This window comes from Netta rufina (assembly GCF_964035555.1).
Source record: "Netta rufina genome assembly, chromosome: 1".
In the NCBI taxonomy this organism is placed as follows: Eukaryota; Metazoa; Chordata; class Aves; order Anseriformes; family Anatidae; genus Netta; species Netta rufina.
The window spans coordinates 54,052,347-54,068,941 of NC_140123.1; the positions used below are offsets into that span (position 1 = coordinate 54,052,347).

Below are 16,595 nucleotides of genomic sequence, written 5' to 3' on the forward strand. Positions count from 1 at the left end.
TAGTCCCAAAACAGACCCCTGAGGGACACCGCTCGTCACTGGCTTCCACCAGGCCACAGAGCCATTGACCACCACAGTTCTCTATCTCACTGCCACCTGCCCTTTCCACACTACAAAATAAGCTGCAAAGAGAAACATGCAAAGAAAGACTAACAGAGCAGAATAGAGAGGAACTGTTCTTGTCTCCCCCAAATATAATCAGCCCGTAATAACAGGGGCTTCTTGTTGGATATCCACAAGTTGATGCTAATCACAGCTCCATAAAATGATCAACTTTCCACAACAAAGGCAGCTAGTGAATGGTGAGTCTTCCTCCTCCAAGGCATTTCTGAATCACGGCCTCAAACACTCGCTACACAGGAACCCCATAGATTTACACTTCTGAATCTTCCTAACCAGTACAGAAAGAAACCCTGAAAGCTTTCTTCCCATTTCTCACCAGTCTGTCACCATTCCCTTATTCATGACTGAAAAATGCTCCGAAGAAGCAGTGTGCTAGACAAAAAAAATAAATACAAACCTAACATCATGATTTATTTTATCTGTTATCAAACAGTTTCATTCCTTTTACTAAAGGACTACATGTATTTCCTGCAGTATGGTCAGCAAATCGTAATTACAAGTAACCTCCAATATTCAACAGAAAACAGAAAAGCATGCTTATTACATAGTATGTTCGTTTTACAATCTTTTTTATTTTCATACACTAACTTAAAGAGTAGATAGGGAAAACAGAGCATGTTAGTAAATTTTGTAAATTGGTGGAGGGTATTTTACTTCATTTATTTTTAAAAACAAACTCTCAGCAGGATACATGCTTAAATTCTTGCAAATATTTGTTAACTTGCACCAATTTAAGGTTTAAGCCTTTGCAGCAATTAACAGGACCATAAAAATTGCAATGAGAGATATAAACAAATTTTTAAAATGCAATAATGCATAACAAAAATTAAAAACCCCAAATCCAAGAAATCTTTAAGAAAAAAATCTTACTTGTACAGGGATTAATTTTACGTAATTTTAGCTACATGCAATGCAGATATCCCCACTGTAACTAGACAGCCTCCTTTCTGCTGTAAAGGGTGATTATAAAGGCTCCCCTACTATCAATGGAGAGGGATGATTCATCTGAATAGACATTCAAAATCAGTCAGACAAATTATACCCTAGAAGAGGCTATTTTTCTCTACTCTGCTGACTCTAAGTGGTGCCTCAATTGCTTGCTAAGGTATTAATGTCCTAAGTTAATTAAGAAGAATCCCATCCTTGAGGCTTTATGTCACAAATACAAAAAGGAAGCAAGAAGCAAAAAAAGGAAGAAGTAAATGTTACCAGGTTTTCAACTTCAGCACTTTGTCTAACACCCCACTGGAACGTTCCCATGAGAGTGATTGCATAAGATAGCGCCAAACCAACCTGCCCCGCATTCAAAGCTGCAGAACAAAGGAAAAACAGAATCAAATAGGTACACTGGTAATTACACAAAACTCGAGTTAACTTCACTTTCATGAGGTTACTTACATGATGGAAGCATCACAGCCAGAATTTTGTTTGGTTACACCATACTTACCATCTGTGCGTTGACGAGTAGCTCCAGGCAGAACAGCTACTTGCAACATTTTTATTTTTTATTTTTTTTAAGCTTTGGAAATTATCTGTATGTCTGAAAAGACAATCTTGATTCTTGGCTTTGCACTTTATCTAGCAACTGAGGCTCGATCTCGAAACCATACTTACATATCTTGCTAAGGTCATCCCTACCCAAGCTAAGCATTTTCAGTCATTTTCTAAGGGATTTACATCAGCCCCGAAACCCAAGCAAAAAAGGACTGTAAAATGATCTCAAAATAAGTTACAAACATTTATATCAACTCTGCACAGTTTTAAGTGATCAGATGAAATAACAGGACAGAATATTTCTTCCCCTATTTACATAAACTTTCATTGTGTTCAGTGGGTCTGCTCTCATAAAATAAATTAATTTTGTCTGCCCCAATATTAAGCATGATTGTCTTCTAACTAACTTGAACTTTATCCTAGCATAGCTCTATTGACTTCAAGAGAGCTACTCCTTATCCAGAGGCAAGGAAAGATTCAGGACCATTGTTTTGACTTGTCTTTTTGCATTCTAATAAATTCAAACCTAGCTCAAAATTTTCAGTGTCAAGCAGCACAGAGCGTTCAAATTTTAAAGCACACATGCATATACAGAACACATCCAAAAGAAAAAGAAAAGAAACAAAAACAGCAAATTAGCACTAATTTTCATGTCCAAGATAATTACTTCTTCCTTCATACTTTAGATGACTATCTTGTTCTAGTACATCTAACACAATTACATCCTGGATGATGCATATACTAATGACAGTTCATGAGTGACAGTGAATATAAAATGTATTATTACAAGGTGATTTTCTTTCTCCAACTGGCCTATCCTGCTGATCCAAGGTATTAGACAAGTATCCCTAGGAATTTTAGTTTGCCTTTTGGCCTACTGTGCCATGTGCAGAAAGGAAAAAAGTTGTTAAGAAGCAGCTCTGTGGGTGTTTCAGTATGAAAAGCAAAGCCCTGTAGGGCTAAAAAAGAAAGGCAAAGGTGGGGAAAAAGATTTATTTGTTGTTATTGCTCTGAAAGCCAGAATCTCAACAAAAGCGAAGACTACAGATCTGCAAGTTTGTTTGCACATTTGGGGATGACGGCAGTTGCATGCCTAAGCCTGGAAGATGTCTGAACTGCCTCCAGTATTTGCAGAAAAGGAGATAGGACCCAATGCCCTAGACTGAGGAAGAGATCGTGATCTAGAAAGAAACATTTAACTTAATTACAGTCCTTAAACAATTAGAAACAGTAAACTATGAAAAAGAATTAGACATCACTATACATGGTAATTAATGGGTGAACTCTTTCTAACATCTGTACTTACTCTTGGCGAGAAGCAGGGAACCGAAGGCAACCACTACAACAAAAATGGCACAGATGGCATCCAGACGCACAGCGAACCACCTCGAGGTCGTCAAAAATAGAAACCAGGCCTCTAAATGGTATTTTACAAAGACATTAGTGGATCATTAGAAAACTGAGTTGTATAATAATAATAATAAATTATTTCATGTTGATATTGTAAGTGTTCCTTTCTTTCCCCCCCCCCCCCCCCTTCATTTAAAGTTGTCATCTTCAAGTGCACATCTTTATGGGCAGATGATGATCAGAATATTGTCCAGTTTTCCTGGAATACTCTGACCTAGTTTTCACACTAGCAGCAACCAGGGCTAGCATAAAACACAGTAATAAAAAGAAGAACATTCAAGGCCTGAAGCACAGCCCATTTATTTAAAATGGAAGCCTTTCCCTGACTGTAGTGGACTTGGGATGGGAGTTTTGTACAAAAAGCAGAAGAACAACTACATTTGCTGTAGCCAGACTAGGCTTTTAAACAGAGTGTATCACAACACAACTGCCAGAGCCAAGTCTTTAGAAGACAGCTGCAGCTGGTTAAGCTCCCATTATAGGCAGAGAAGAGCTACTCAATACATTCAGTGGAGCTACAGAGCTATTCAGTTGGCCAAATGCACATAGCTACTTTTGGAGAAGCTCACAGGTGGACATTTCCACTGGGCACTTGCATCTAGGAGTCCACAATTTGGTGCTAAACTCCATCCCAGACAGATATTCTGGAGAACAAATACAAGAGACAGCAGCAAAAGATATCGAATACAGAATGCAAAGTGTTTGAACTCAGGGCCAAAAACAGAAGTCAAATGGCCGTAACAAAGTATGGCATTATTTATTGCTTACGATGCAGTCAGATGAATCATTCCAGCTGCTACCAAGTCACAGTAAAAGATTATCATCCCAACCCTTTCTGCATTGCTTGTTATTACCACGTGCTAAAAATCAGTCCTGTTCCAACCGAGCAACTTTTCCTTGGCCCAGCGTTGGGAAAGATTCAAACTAGAAAAATCCTTTCCACAAAAAAAAAAAAAAAAAAAAAGGGGGAGGAGGTTAAGTCTGTTTTTATGCCAGATCATTTTGGATAGTTGAGTTATGGAGTGACCAGATCAACAACTCAGCCAACAGAGCTGCAGGTAACTCCTGGAGGGCAGCGGGGGGAAAGAGTGAGGATGACAATAGGCAGCCAGGTCAAAGCCAGAGCTGGTGACCTCTTTGCATCAGCTCTAACTGCATGTGCCTGATTTAGCAGCTGGTTTCATTAAACAAAAGATCCTGGGTATGGTTTCATAGACAGTCATATCCCTAGGCTCAGGTAATGATATATGCAGAAAGCAGAGAGACATCAAGTCACAAACCTCATTTGAGAAATGCAATTCACCATCAAAACGTAAGCACCTCTCTGAAACCCAGGAGCTGAGTATCCCAGGAAACAGAGCTGATGCCGGCCGGCTTCCCGGTGACATGAAAGGTCATTTTTAGTGTGATAGCACAGTTGTAAGACCAGGAAATGGGCCACCTGCATTGTAGGTTTTCAGCTCCAAGGTTTTGCTCCACTGATCCTGTTTTACTGGAAGGTGCACTGAATTGTCTGCTGGAGATGGATCATTCCGCAATCTCCCTGTGTAATCGGGGCCACCGTGTGCAGGAACATGACATTCTTGGGACCTAACAAAAACTCACCATGATGCAACTTCTGATGACTCAAGAGCTCTCTTATGGAGATGTTGCGCTGGCAGGAAGGAAGCTCAGGCTTCGGTCAGACCTCAAGTCTTTTAGATTTTTTTTATCTACAGGTTATTTAACATCAAATTCATAGCCACCCCTGAACCGGGGTTTGAAGGGAGCGTCCCATTTTCCAGGCTCAGCCTTAAATAGAGTGGAGGAGACTAGTCCAGCAAAAGCACTAAACAAGAACACTGCTGACTGGAACAGCCTTCTGTGATGCAAGAAATAGTTCAAACCTCTTTGGAGCACTTCAGAAGCCAACCCTCCAACTCTCTGACCTACTAGGAAAGGGTAATCCTGTTCTAACTAGATTAGAAACAGTGTTTATATTCCTTTGACCCGACCCTAAAATACAAGAAAACATTTATAAAAAAGGTCACAGTCCTTTTGCGTGGTGAAACTTACATATGCAGTTTATAAAGATGCCTTTTAATAGAAAATTTAAACAACGTGTTCTCTTACTACCAGCTACTGACAAATTGATTCGGCCAAATAAGTAGCAAGATGAAAATACTACGAAACAGGAAATTCGGATCTAGAGCTGCCTCCCTGGAAGGTGTGTGTCCTCAGTCACAAATGACTGGGCTCAACACAAAGCTAGGTGGGCAAGTTTCCACGGCATGGGATAAACACTGAGTCAGAAAAGATCATCTGGTCTGGAAACTTAGCAGTCCATAAATGAGAAAAAAGCCACAGGATATACTATCATATACTTGATGACAGGGAAATTCAAGGTCTTACCTAACAAACACCGAATTGCAAGCTTGCATTCTGCTGCACCTTGAAGAACGTTCTTATACAGAGTATTTAATTGACAGTAAAAACTCAGTGCAAACCTAAATCACATTTCTTTTCCTTGCAGAATACTAATACTTTTATAACTTCTGGTCATGTTAACACTGTTTTTATGTTTAAGCCCTGAGTGCCACTCAAAGTAAAAAAGAAGAGGGATTTACAAAACTTTTCCAAGATGATCATTTAGATATTAATTATCTCTGCCCACTCCTAGCACATTACTTAATATTTAATGCTTCATAATATAACTTGTCATCTCCCCCCCCTTTTAAAGTCAGAATCCAGGAAAATGTCAAAATGATGCTTTAAATATTCTTATCAGGCACACTTTAAAATGTTTATCTTAGACATTGTTAAAACATAAGCATGGGTATTTCAAATTATATCACAGCCCAAAGTAAACTCTCAAAATCTAGACAGATAATAACTTTTTTGTTCTAACAGAGAAATTTTACCCTAAAGAGACAAATGCACAGCTCCTACTGATTTTAATGTACATTATATACATGTCGCTGAGGGCAAAAGATATTTCCCTCCTACAAAGCAAGTATTTGATTTTTCACGTCAATTCATCACAAACCTGAGTGGAGGTCTTGGTGTGCATCAAATAGTTTTTGAAATCTTTCCTCTGCTTTCAAAGCCCGAATAGTCCAAAGTCCCTGGAGGGATGATGACAAGTGGGAGAACACTGGACTTCGAGCTACAAAGGGAAAAGAGAGTAACGTAGCAATAGCTGAAGGGCAACATTTAATTCTTTTTGTACCATGCTAATCTTTAATCCTTTGTATTTAACCATACAAGTTACTGTACTGCATACTTTTAGAATAAATATGCTATATCTTTGACCAAAGTCCTCCTACTCTGTCAGAATCAGACAGGCAAATTCATTTGTACAAAAACATCCTCAATTTTTTAACAATTACTGTCACTGAAGGAATTCTTTGAGCTTTATTAATGACATGAGGCAAACATGTTTGTTGTTGGTAATCCTTAATAGTTCCTAACCTAGACAAGTTCAAGTCAGGCACGAGAAACAGATTACGTCAGAAACACCATTAGGATGTGCATGTAAGACCTAGCGTGCTCATAACTAACTTTACTTTTAGAGTGTTAAACTGACATACCTAAGGTTTATCATTACACGAAACAGGAGTTAAGCATGGAATTCACTGCTTGAGAAGAAAGGCAATAAGGAAGCTATTTTCATAACAAAAGAACCTTTGATGGATTGTCTATAAAATGCTAGCATTTCACATAATAGTAAGCAGGGTTCAAGCTGACATCAAGTCCCACCAAGCTACATACTTGTGGATTCTAGACGTTTAATATCTCTTGAAGTGTCTAAGAAATATCGTCGAAGAAAAATGAAAAGAATAAATAGCGGAATTAAGGGGATGAGTATCCAAGGAATCACTGCCACAGCCACAGCTACCACACCAAAAATCTGTAGGAGAGTCTGCAACACAATAGAAACAAAATAAAAAAAAAATTATTTGCCAGAAGAACTTAATTTAGAACATGTATAAAACTGTTTAACACTATTGAAACACTTAAACGTTTAAACAAAACTACCAAATTTTAGAGTGGATGCATTGTGTAACATGAACTACATCTAATTTTAAGCGACTTGAGGAATTTACAGTAATACATAAATTGACTAATTGTGCAGTTTATGGTTTTCTTATTAATTATTTTTTATTTAAGAAACATCTTTACAAAATTAATCAACTGAACATCAGCATCTCACTTTATGGGCTATTCTGTGACTGCTGGAACAAAACAGAAAGTAATTAATGGAACAGACAAATCATCTTTGATGAACCCAAGCTATCTGGTGAATGAATCTGAGATTGTTTTTACTCGAGGTAAAAAGAAAGACAGTTGAAAGACTGACTTTCAGTTAAAAGACTGACTTTCAACACAGACTTGTAAGTCTGTAATAGAAACAACTGTGCCTCATATAAGAAGAGAACATGGTATCAGAGAAAGTGAATTTTCTCTTTCCAAAGGACTGTATGGTGAAATGTTACAAATAAGAAGAAAACATCAAACATTGCCAGGAAAAGCTTCACAAGAGGCTAGTTCTACCAGGTTCACTTAGGAGTACAAGTTAGATGGCTGGGCTGGGCCTGAACTTACTCTTAGAAAACCAGATATAAGGTGGAATGAAACTTTGTTGTTTAGGACAGTGGATGCCAGCCCAAATTTTGGAATTAAATTTAATGTTAAAAATATAGACCACTGCAGACCATTTTACATCCTTCACATCAAACTTTCAGTTGAAGATATTGTGGAAAAAAACAGTATCTGTACACAAATTCCTTTCAGGACACCAGCTCGGGGATTCCTGGCATACTGAAATCGGGGTGTGCTTGTTTGCTCCTGGAAATGGGAAAAAAAACATCTAAGCACACAAAACAGAAACCCACCCTGTACAAAAAGCAGACCACAGAAATTCCAGTTCAATGCTGAATTCCTCTATTATATTCATTAACAAATTTCTTAGAGCTGGCAGCATTTTCCAAAATGTCTCTTCTTTAATGACTGCACAGAAGCCACCTTCTTCATCATCACATATGATGTGTAAGTGGATTTCAGCAGAATTTTCTCTCTGCTTGGTTTCTGGATGCCAAAAATGCACTAGTGACCACTGTATCTCGAGAACGTGTGTCTTGTAGGCTTCTGTCCCATTATCGATGCATCAGCTTGGAAAAGTTGAGCGGTGAAAGCGCTCAGACTGGATAGCAGCGAGCTGCCTGGATTTTCAAACACTTTGGGTGGAACTGCATATCAAGCTGTGTGCTTCCTGTTACACTCCTGGTAGCCTCCCCACACCCCGTACAACCAAAACTAAGCACAACCTTTTCCCCTCCATCTGTGCTTTCTCGAGGTTTCTCCGACTTCACCCGAATTTCACCTGACCAAAGAGCAAACCCACACACCTTGTGCGTTACAACTGCACGAGTCAGCACAACTCAAGCCTTAGGCTCTAGGCAAAATCTTTGCTCACGATAGAAGATTTATCAGCCGAACAGCCTCGCATGTCACAGATCCTCAAAGCACATTATAGGGTCCCATAAATCCATTATGGAAAATAGCTACAGGGTAGGCGTGGGGCAGGAGCTCTGAAGGAAGCTGAATTGTACCACTCCACTGCTCATCAGTGGGTGAAGTTATCGATGGCATCACGTTGTTCGACCTTCGAGATACACAGGGCAGATTGCAAACGTTTTACCTGGATTTCATCACGGAGAGGTAAGGCGGCAGTGAGAGTGCCCGGGATTTCACTCGGATCAATTACGCCAGTGGTTATGTCAGCACAAGGCGAAACAAAGCACCCTGACTCCTCAGCAGCGCTGCTGCCAGCCCTTCCCTGCACCTTCTGCCTCTCCAGAACCCCACGAGCTATTTTGGTTTTGTTGTGAAGAAGGGATAAGGAGGGAAATGCAGATTCCTGACCTCCTTCAAATCTTCTACTGCCTAGACCACTGCTTCCCCCAGCATTACTCCTCGTCTCTGCCAAGCCTTTCGGCCATCCACATTACCTAGTTTCTGAAGGCTCCCTTACCTCCATCCTCAACAGAGACCCAAGACAGTTCCTTCCCTCTGACAGCTCACTCCCAAACCTGGTTTATTTGTCTCCTGCCTTCCCCTTCTCCCTCAGTAAGCTCTGTTGTACTGCGAGCCAGCCGTCTGCTTCCCAGGCAGGCGTGAAAAGCAGTCTCTTTTCTGCCTCCTCATACAACCAGCCACACACAAGACGTGAAACATCGAGGAAAGCTGCTTCAAGGAAAAGAATTACAAGAAAAACAAAACATTTCTTTAAAAAAAGGCGCTAAACTGAAGTTTTAGTGATAATAATCTACAATATGTTGCGAAGAGCCGGTAGAGGTGGGAGTAGGACTATTAGGATCCAGCTCATGTAAACAAAGCCTTGCTAGGACGAAAACACAGGGAAGGAAAAGATGGTTAGGATGACTAAAATAAAAATCTGACACCGCCTTTGGAAGGAATTTTAGATGAGCCTGCACCACCTTATCATTATAAAAATTTATGATAGGGTGGATCAGTCATGTGTGTTGTTTTTTGGAAAACCAAACTTGCATATAAATTAACTCTTAATGAAGTCGTCTGAAAGCCAGACACAACTATTTGCAGGCTGTAATCACGCAGCTACCGTGTGAGGTAAGGCAAAGGTTCCAGTTCCTGCGTTTCACAACAGACAACCAACCTCTTCGGCCGCGCTCCCAGCAGGATCGCCGCGTGCTAGCAGGAGGACCCCAAAAAATCAGCAGGTTGACAATGATAACACGAGCAGCTGGACCACTCTCTTCTCTGGAGACGAGCAGTGTCCGAGGCAGCCAGTCTGCACGGCCAGAAACGCTCAGGACTGCGTGTCTACACCTTGTCGAGCAGAAGCAGCTTAGGGTTGGGAATCAAAAGGCTAAGCACAATAGGAAATTTCCCTGCATCCAAGAAATATGGCTTATAAAACCAGCATCTTCTATCAAGCTTCTTAATTTCAGCATTTAAAAATCTTTTTTAATGGAAAAAAAAAAAAAGGGAAAATCTAATTAATTTGCTTCCAAATATTTCCACATTCAAATTTGCTTCAGCTTCCCCGAGAAAGAAGAATGTCACACTCATGGACCAGTCCTTAGATCACATACTTCATCCTGAGAATACAGAAAAACCCGTGCTGTTTCTGTTGGGGTCGTCGCCTTGAGGCTTTCCTCACACTTTGGTCAGCCACACCACTCACTGTAGCTTATTTTTCCTCAAGAAAGCTCCTGTCTTACCACAGTCCTCCAGCAGAGCAAGCTTAGTCTCCTAGAAGCCTCTGGGGAAGTGAATGCTCTGATCAGCACATCCATGTGTGCAACACGTGCCTTCCCTTCATCTTCTGGTCATCTACAGATCTGTAACTCTTACAGACACTGTCAGTGATATTCTGGACTTTCTGTCTCAAAAGGGTTTTGCTGTAGGAAAAACAAGGTATTTCTGTACCCCAACCACTCAACAGAACAAGCATTTCACTCCAGGTTACGAAAAGAACCGTAAAAATCTGGAGAAACACGAGACTTGCAAATCGCAAGCTATCAGCCTTTCCCTTTGTTGCATAAACTACACCATTTAGCTAATGGCAGAAATCTTATAAGAATTGTAAATCATTTGGAGCCATTCATTAAAGTCAACAGACTGAAACGCAGAGGTGAAATTTGGAGAGTTCAAGATGTCTCAGAAGAATGTCCACCCTCCATCCACAGATCACTGCCACTCCACACCAGTGATGCCCCGAGCTCTATGTATCGTGCTTGACTTTGAAAAACACACGTGGAGCCCAAGAGGTGGGGTTTGAGACTCAGAAACCTGAATGGAGGGGTCCACACGTGAGCTTCAGAGCTAAAAGTTTACGAAGTGATAAGAGTGAAACATGAAGTAGACACCTAGTGACCCAACAGTGGGCTCTAGAGAAATACTGAACTAACTGCAGCCCAAGCACCGACAGCATAAAACGTAGACATTTAATTTTGATGACTGAATGTGCTGTCAATTCCCACCCAACAACCGCAGTGACCCAGCACTGGTTTTTATCAATATTTAAGTGGAAGTCAAAACACGCCTCCCCCCAGCTCCTCTTCCCCGGACCCCAAAATGCGCTTCCAAAGATTCATCAGCCCATGGACACTGCCAGGAAGCCCCACTAATTTAATAACAGCAACTGTTTATGATCAGGATTTCGAGTTAGCAGCCTTAACTGCATGAAGGTAGGGCACTCGCAGCCAGACTCTGCTGTCTGAAACAAAGCCAGGTCAAGAAACTACAAAACCCCACTCTGTCCGTACACGCTTGGCATCCCCTTCCTCCTCCCCTTCCCCTGGCTAAAATTATTTCCTCATTGGCTCTGCCAGATAACTGCATGCACAATCAATCCCTGATCCACTTCTGACATTTTCCTTTTTCCTTGAACACTTTTTTTTGTTTGTTTTAGTTTGTTTGGGGATGTGTTTTTTCAAACTAGACTGTTTGGAGCGACCGTGCAGCTTTGTCAAAGCCCGACTATACGCGTGGTTGGCTGTGCTGGCACACCAGAGGGGCGAGGAGACATCGCAATGAGCAGATCAGAGCTCGGCCCAGCTGCATCCAGCGCAGCATATCCAACCACACTGTAGATTTGTACATTTTTTTTCCTTCTTTATTGCTCAAACAGAAAACATCCACACAGAAACCCATCACCTCTGTACAATAATCCTCGGACATAAACAGCCCTACTTCGTTTCGCTCAGATAAAGTGACCAGTTGTGTAGTCTTGTCTTGTCTTTAAACTATCTTTTGAATAAAATCTACGTTTTTTTTTTCTTTCCAAACTGATTAAAAGAGGTAGAAATATGGTTGTTTACATTATTGCTTGCATCAAACCATCAGCAAGAGATTTGTCTAGAAAAAGCAAGACTTATGAGTAGAGGAGGAAAAATGCTGCGTGTAACTCCAACCCTTGAAAGCCATCCCAGACACGGGCCAGTGACATGAATCCTCGACAGGAATGACAGCCCTCAGTCAGCGTTACTTTAACCTTAGGAAAATGCACATCCACAAGAAGATCTGGGAATAGGAAGACAAGACAAGACAACCAAAGCACTGGAAGTGGGGAAAAAGGCACAGCTTGGAAAGAAATTAACATTTTAATTTCAGATAAAGTGACTGAAAGAAGAAAAAAAAGTAAGAGCTAAATACTGCCAGCTCCACAAGCTTCAAAACCAGCAAGCTCACGTTATCTTGTACACGATGCTCTCTCCTCCTCAGAACCTTGCTGTCAGTAAGGACAAGCCCACGAGGTTATGTGGCTAAATCCATGTCACTGCAAATGGCCCGAACACGTCTGTCAGATTCACCATGGAAATGTGTTTGAAACGAGCGCTCACGTCCTTCATGCTAGTACCTTCCATTTATTCTCGTCTCTGCGAGCTAGCCTTTCTGGATCGTTGTTTTTCCAAGTGAACAAGCATACACTCAGCTCCTCAGGGTAGATGTTTTTTTGTGCCACCGATATGCTTATTCATTTGACTTGGCATGCGTTTAAGTGAGAAGCCTTAATATTTGTTTGAGATCATGTTGAACTGTGTCCAAGCGTTCTTTAACAAGTTCAACAAGTGACCTTATAGCAAAAAGGGTCTTTTCTTTAATACACTGGCACTGCCACCATCCTGTTGTATTTAAACAGCATCCTGTCATCACTAATCTTTCACCCCATAATAAATGTTAAAATAGGCTTTCTGGCACCTTGTGCTGAGATCTCATGCAGGTCTCAGCCCCAGCTCCCAAAATCCGTACATTGTCTGAGTCTTCCAAGTACCGATGCTTTAGAAAACACATGCACAACCAAGCTCCGGACTTGGTGACACTCAAAATACCCATCCTTTAAAACTTTGCATGAAATTCCTACATCATATAGAGGTTATTTTCCTTTTAAAAATAAATTATCTTCACCCATGTGTGAGGTTCGTTGTCAGGGTCCTTTGGCCATGGCAATAACTTAGTTCCAGCTAATAGAGATTCTCCATGAAAACACATGCTTTTAGCAGAGCCAAAGCCACAGCCCCTATTTACACATCTCATATGTTCCTGTTCATTGTCTCCAATACTGACCTGTTCAGGAAAAAGGGCAGAGCTTGCAGATGTCTGTGCACAACCTATTTCTCTATTTATGAGCACTAAAAAGTCCCCATTAGGACCTCTAAGTTGATTTTCTCAAATGCTTTGCTACTATTGCACTTTGTGCCCGCTAAGCATTTCAGCACAAAGTCTTCTCAGTGATTTGGGCAAGCAAGGCACAGCTTTGCCAAGAGGATCTACAGGAGAGAGATCCTCTTCTTGAAGTTAGTGGGGAGTTAGTCATAGCGTTACTTGGATTTCCCTACAAAAATGATTTCTCTCCCCTTACTAACAACAAGTTAATGCATTTTGCTCTTCAGCTAGGTTTGTTTTTTTCTTCTTTCAACGTCCACACTCCCTTGGCTATACTTACACCATTCCTCTCCCAAAGGAAAAAAAAAACTCAGGCACAAAAATGACTCCCATAAACGACAGTGCCCTTTGTACCACGACAAATACATCCTCCTGCGAAACAGCTGAGATGCCAAGCACAACTTCACATGGTCGTTTGAGGAAACAGCAGTAACCAGAAGAGTGTACAACACGCGTACACACACGCTTTGTTTTCTCAACAGCTCGTGCCACAACCTGCCCGAAACGATACAGAAAAATGCCTGGCACCAGCCAACCCTCCCAGAGCTTCTCTTCTTCTCAGGTAGCGGGAAAACATCCCTTGCCACCCTATCAGCATAGGGGTTTTGTGATCTATACATGAACAAGGAGTCTCACATAGCCTGTGCTCCCCCAGTAACACCAGCACACGTGGTCACTTCGTTGGCTGCTCCAGTTGCTCTAAGGTTCCCAGTGCGCTTTTATAACTCCTCAGCCAGTCCCTGTTGCCAAATGGGTGGCATTTTTAAAGGAAATTAAGAAATTAAGAAACTACTACACATGGTGCATTTCCTATTCCATTCTTACTCATATGTTCAGTACTTTATCAGCAAAGACTGATGGACCAATACTTGTCCTTGGCCTTAAGCTACTTTCAACTCCTCCAGTGGTGTATATAAATATAAATATAAATATAAATATAAATATAAATATAAATATAAATATAAATATAAATATATTACAGAGAATAAAATCAAAATTCAATAACTACTTCACCACTTTCAGGATAACAGATTACAGGAGGCAGATCTCACAGCCATACAAAACGCTGCAAAGAAGCAGATGCAAAAAGGACAGTTTGACACTCCAGTACAACATGCTGGATGCTGAGGTACTAAGAAGGGAAGGGACCACAGAAAGCAGTCAGGCTCCCAGGGCTCTCCCCAAGCAGCATCTCCCGTTGCCACTGCTGGGGAATGAACACTGATCAAGATAGGCCATCAGCTTTACTTGCTGTACTTATGTGACAGTTCATTCACTTACTTGCTAAAATATTACTCACCGCCCCTTCAAGGGATTCCTCTGAGCCAATGATGACATTAGTGTAACCTGTTTGTCTCTACTGTGCGTATTTTTCCCCAGTTCTTCCAAATGTCTTGCAAATTTTTGCTTACCACAAATGCAGCTGCTCCGTATATTGCAGTTTTGCAACTCCAGCTTGAAGCTGTATGGACTTTTCCGCCCCAGGCCTCTTGTCCTCGATGCCAGAGCAGCCCCCCGCCCTCCCTAAGAATACCTCATTTTCAACTTTGTGGCCTTTTCTGCTCAGCCAAGTCTAAGTGTTGGGCCAGAAGTGAGTTCAATTCAGTCTCAGCGATTTTAAAAGCTTTCTGTTACATCTGAACTGTGAGCTCTCCTGTTAGAAAGGATGCCAGTTCTTCAGTAACGCAGTCCTTCAGCCTGACACCAGTTACAAGCTTTTATTAAGCATTTTACTTTTTGTTCTTGCTATTTAAAATACACTGCCTTCTGTTCTTTGCTGGTTATTCCCCTTCCTAGCAGAGATGCAAAAAATGCTTTTTAGCCTATTTTTGTCCCCCCCCAATTTCCCAGAGCTTTGCAGCTCCAGTAGTGCTACAAAACACAACTTTCTTATTCAGAATAAACTCTTGATTCATAATTCTGAAGAATTATATACTGTTTTGCAGTCCCTTGGTGCTGGGATGCCCAACAGTGGCCTGACACGTCCAGCACCCACACTGTAACTCACCTGCACACCACCACATGCTTCATCCAGTTCAGCCATTCTCTACGGCTGCAAGTAAAAAGACCTTTTACGAGTTTATTTATGACAAAGCATCCACACATACATACCAGAGCAAACAGCTGATACCAGGTCTGACCCTCAAATTCAGACTTCTATCAGTAACTGATTTTTTTTTTTCCCCCTCATGTTATGCTGAACTGAAGAATGGACAATTTGATCAGATGCCAAAGCCAGCACATTCTCAGTTTTGGAAGGGAAGATCTAAACCCTTTCTTTTAGCATGAAAGGAGCGACTTTTATAATAACAGCTCTGCTTGTTTAAACATTAGACTGATTTCAAAACCCAGTGTGAAAAAAAAAAAAAAAAAGAGAAAAAGAAAAGAAAATGGGACATGACTGTGGAAGAAAATGCACTCAGCACCCTATTCTTCAACTGTTTGGGAACAGCCATCAGCTACCCCTTGAAAGAGCTTATCCCCACACACAGAATTTTATGATTTCAAGACTGCAATCCAAATTAATCAAAAATTGTAAGTGATACAAAGCCTGTAATGTAAACATAAGACAAAGGGCTGTAAGCTTCCCAAGGACATTTGACATTCAGTTCCCCAGTGAACTCTCTTCTTCTGCTGTATGAAACTGCCCACTCTGCAGCCACTGCCTTTTGAAGAAGGAACTCATTGGGAATTTTTACATCAGATGTAGAGCTCCCCAGCCAGCCACAGTATCAGCGTCAGATCTCATGAAAAACACGAAAACAGTTCCTACATGCTGCGTGCCATGTACACACAACCCTGGCAGCATGTTTTTATGAGATGCAGCCTTTTTTGCTGAAGATAATTCTTTGTCCCACATGTTTGTTTTGGGCATCACTACGCATCCTGATTTAACACACGCACCAGTTATATGGCTTAGTAATTCCAATTACCTCGAAGTTTCCCCTTCCCTCTTGAATCAACAGTAAAATCTCCGGTCCTTTTGCCAAACAGTGAAATCCTACTTTGTTTGTAAGCACACGCGTCCTATCTGTAGCATATCAGTAGTTTAAGGCAATCTAGAAGATTTGTACTTATCACCATTTGGAACAGGATTGTTACACTCTATGACTGACAGCAGAATTAAAAGATTTCGAGCTACTGTGAAGTGTTGGGAATGTTAATGATCTTCTAAAGTCTTTAAAAAATAACAATCAGTTTGAGCTAAGGATGTGAAAAGGGTACAATAATGCTTAAAAAGCATTATATAAATAATATAAACATAATAATATAAATATAAATAATATAAAAAAACATATATAAATAATAATAAAAATCCCCTCTCGGACACCAAAAGGAAAAGTTGAACCAAAAAGAAAAAGTTCATTTATATCAGA

The 16,595-nt window shown here is 40.8% G+C and overlaps 1 protein-coding gene across 2 annotated transcripts in view; it reads right to left on the bottom strand.

The window, feature by feature from the left end:
* ABCC4 (ATP binding cassette subfamily C member 4 (PEL blood group)) overlaps positions 1-16,595 on the bottom strand; it is a 148,625-nt gene that overhangs the window by 43,098 nt on the left and 88,932 nt on the right. For both annotated transcript variants that reach the window (XM_084282236.1, XM_084282237.1), the window contains 4 exons: positions 6,778-6,928; positions 6,053-6,172; positions 2,924-3,034; positions 1,333-1,433 (listed from right to left, as the gene is read on the bottom strand). In XM_084282236.1, coding sequence (XP_084138362.1) covers positions 1,333-1,433; positions 2,924-3,034; positions 6,053-6,172; positions 6,778-6,928 — 483 coding nt within the window. The remainder of the gene's footprint in view (positions 1-1,332; positions 1,434-2,923; positions 3,035-6,052; positions 6,173-6,777; positions 6,929-16,595) is intronic.